The sequence below is a fragment of the Peromyscus californicus genome, unplaced genomic scaffold (assembly GCF_007827085.1).
Source record: "Peromyscus californicus insignis strain IS unplaced genomic scaffold, ASM782708v3 Scaffold_20__1_contigs__length_68692818, whole genome shotgun sequence".
Lineage (NCBI taxonomy): Eukaryota > Metazoa > Chordata > Mammalia > Rodentia > Cricetidae > Peromyscus > Peromyscus californicus.
Genome location: NW_026294503.1, coordinates 40,436,184 through 40,439,359, shown reverse-complemented (window position 1 = coordinate 40,439,359; position 3,176 = coordinate 40,436,184). Strand labels below are relative to the sequence as shown.

The 3,176-nt window shown below is 53.1% G+C and overlaps 1 protein-coding gene across 1 annotated transcript; it reads right to left on the bottom strand.

The window, feature by feature from the left end:
- Positions 1-572: 572 nt before the first annotated feature.
- Ly6l (lymphocyte antigen 6 family member L) lies at positions 573-2,550 on the bottom strand. Its single transcript, XM_052747442.1, has 3 exons — positions 2,472-2,550; positions 2,267-2,383; positions 573-799 (listed from the first exon to the last, which is right to left on the bottom strand). Exons 1-3 carry the CDS (start codon positions 2,548-2,550, stop codon positions 573-575), a joined length of 423 nt encoding a protein of 140 aa, XP_052603402.1.
- Positions 2,551-3,176: the final 626 nt, after the last annotated feature.

The window sequence follows — 3,176 nt, the reverse complement described above, 5'->3', positions numbered from 1 at the left end:
CACGATGTTGGTATTGTTCAGGCGACCCAATAGTTGAGATTCGTGGTTGGGGTTCCCCTGACTAGAGGACACTTTCGTGCAGCAGGCATCCTAGTCCTGAAGCTCTTAGAATCTTCTCACATGTCTTCTGTGATGTTTCCTGAGCCTTAGGTGTGGGGACTGTGTTACAGATGTATCAGCTGGCGTTAGACACCCCATGGTCACTTATTCTCTGCCTTTTGATCAATTTTGGATCTTTGTGGCAGTCTCCATATATTGCAAAAGGAAACTTCTTTTATGAGGTGTGTGTGTGAGAGTTATATTGCTTCTTTTCCTTTTCTTTTCTTTCTCAAAGAAGCCCGTGGCCTGCATTAGAAATTCCCCCCTTGTCTGTCTTCATGAGGAACAACAGGGCTTTATTTCCACGGCCTGAGTCAAGATGTCGGGTAGGAGCAGACTGCTGGGTCCTGAGCAAAGGGCATGGTGTCCCTTCCACCTTGCAAGTCCTGGAATGGATGGAGGTGGGATAGCCATTAGAGGGGGAAGACAAGAGGTGCTACACGGGTGGAGGGGGTGTCACAGGGCAATGGTCTTCACAACAGGGTGCTGAAGAGGCCTAGACCCATTGGCAGCAGGATCCTCCCTGTCAGGGCCCTGAACCTCTCCTGGGTGTCGGGTGCTCTGTTGCAGAGATGCTCTGAACAGCATCGTCTGATGATTCTGGCCTGAATTCCTTTGGTAAGTGTCCACTCAAACTGGCTGTTGGAGTTGGGACATCGGACAGCACAGCTCTTGCTGATCTGGATTTTTCTCCTTGAATCTGCAGAAGAAAAGAGATAGCTTGCGGTCCTAAAACCCTGAGGCTAGGTGGGAGATGTGGGGGAGAAGCTTCCCATGTAGATGGCTGGAAATGGCCCTGCTGGGCCACCTTGTGTTGTCCTTTCTCAGGCACTGTCCACAGAGTGATGGGAGGTCTCCTACCCAGAGTCACCACCAACCTGGGATATAGCAAAGAGCTGGGGCTTCTCTCTAGCAGCCCCAGCTGGACCAGGAGGTGGAGTAAAGGGTGCAAAGTGGAAAAGAACTGGTCACCAAAGAGTCTATTGCTTGGTGGCACAGAACTTGGGATGACCAAGGGCGCTCTAGCAGATGGCCCTTACAGTCTTCCCCAGTGAGTACATCAGATCTTCTGAGAACAGATAGCACCCAAAAGGGAGTCCTCAGAGCCTACTCCCTGCTCAGAAGCCCAACTGTTACCTTTAGACTCAAAAGCAACTGAACAAAAATCTGGGGGTGGGGCACCAGGGTGAAGGATTCAAGACTGAAAAAAAAAGTTGGAGAAAGGTGTAAAGTAGTTCATCAGCTTCCAAATCTTCACTACACAAATCCCTTCACTGTATTTTGAAAAAGACTGTAGGGGCAGGGTTGCCACTGAAGAGAACAGGGGCCTCGCCCTGGGGAACCTCCTGAACTCCTTGGGGGAAAATCCCACTTGGGAAAAGGTGGCTTTAACCTGACTTAACTATGAAGGAGGGAACACATTAGTAAGAGCCCGCCCGAGGCAGCTTGCAGTGCCCGAGGATACATACTACTACAAAGGACAGTTTATCAGGGCCGCTCTGCCTGAGGCTCACACTGTACCACCCCTTCAGGGCTTGTCCTAGGCCTAATCAAGCTGTTATTCTCAGGAAGCTAGGAAACAGGAGATGCCTAAACTTTATGAATTACTCTGCAGCCAGGCTCAGGACTTTTACCTCAAGAGAGGAGGCAGCTCTGAGGCATCTGCAGGGTCCTAGGGAGCTAAGCAAGGCTGAAGCAACTACTACCACCATGGGTGTTCTCCAAAGATCTGTCAGACCACCTCTGGTTTCTGTACATTTTCCTATCTTCACCTTTCCATGGAGATGGGAAAAGTATCTTGTTGGCTTTTATTCCATCATCCTATCTAAGGTCGATCTTACCTAAGGTCCCATTGCTTTCACAACCCTATGTTACCCCAAGGTGAGTGGGTGGCCTTGGCAAACCTGTCCACGGCTGGCTGGCCATGCCACGCTTGTTCATTTGGGAATTCAATGTCACAGTAGAGCCTTTGTCCCGGGGTGAGTTCCAGAAGGAGTGACATAGGAACAGATATGGCAATTGGGAGAGCAAAAGGAACAGCCAAAATTCGGACCACATCTTCCCATGTAGTCCAGCACTTAGAGGACGCATTGGGCCTGAGGGTGTAGGGCTGGGGCGCAGTGTTGCCACTGGCCCTGGAGCCTTCCAGGCCGGAGGAAGGACTCACTCGTGTAAAGGAGCACCTCGTTGCTGTGGCAGACTTTTTCATCTGGCTGGCACACCTTGGGCTGACACCGGTTGAGTCGGTGGACCTTGAAACACTGGAAGCAGCTCAGGTTTCCGGCTGTGGTAAAAATGTGCGGCAGTGGGTGGGCAGCGCAGGCCGGATCCCACCCCCATCCCATGCCCCTCCAGCCCTGTCCGTCCCTTACCTGGTACCCTATTCGCCAAGCCTCGGGCGAGCTCCACAGACACCAGAGACGCCCAGAGCACCAGGAGCAACCTGGTCATGACTCTCTGCTTCCTTGCACCACCACTGGCAGGCTCAGTCCTGCTGGGATCCCTTGCAACACCTTTGGGACCCTGCCCTTGACTGAGGCACCTGGGGAGGAGCTGGAGTCTACTTTCCCTCCACCATGGCTCCCAGGGGGGTGGCTGCTCCTTGAGCGGGTGGAGGGACAGAGAGCCTCGAGAAGTGGGGAGAGTTCTCCTGTGACCCTCCTGGAGTCACACCCTGGTCCTGGTGCTCCTTTTTCTTTCCTGAACACACCAGGCAGAGCAGAATCCCCTCCATCACTGTGAGCCACAGGTCTGATCCCAGAATCAGGGCCCAGGAGGAAATTCGGCAGTTCCTGAGCCCCAATAGAACATAGGCAGATCTGGACTGGTCTGGAAAGGTGGAGGCGGAGGGGAGATCAGAGTCTTCAAGTCGGGGGAGGGGGTGGGTGGGAGGCACACTTTTTGGATGCAGGTGATTTGGATAATCTGAAATGGTGGGCAGGGCAGAGAAGTGACATCAGAACCCTGAAGCAGCAATGGTGAAGAAACAGAGCTGGGGTCCTTATGGGGGGTGTGGGGGGGTGGGGGTGTGTGGGTGTGTGGGGGTGTGGGGGTGTGGGGGGAAGTCTGGTAAACAG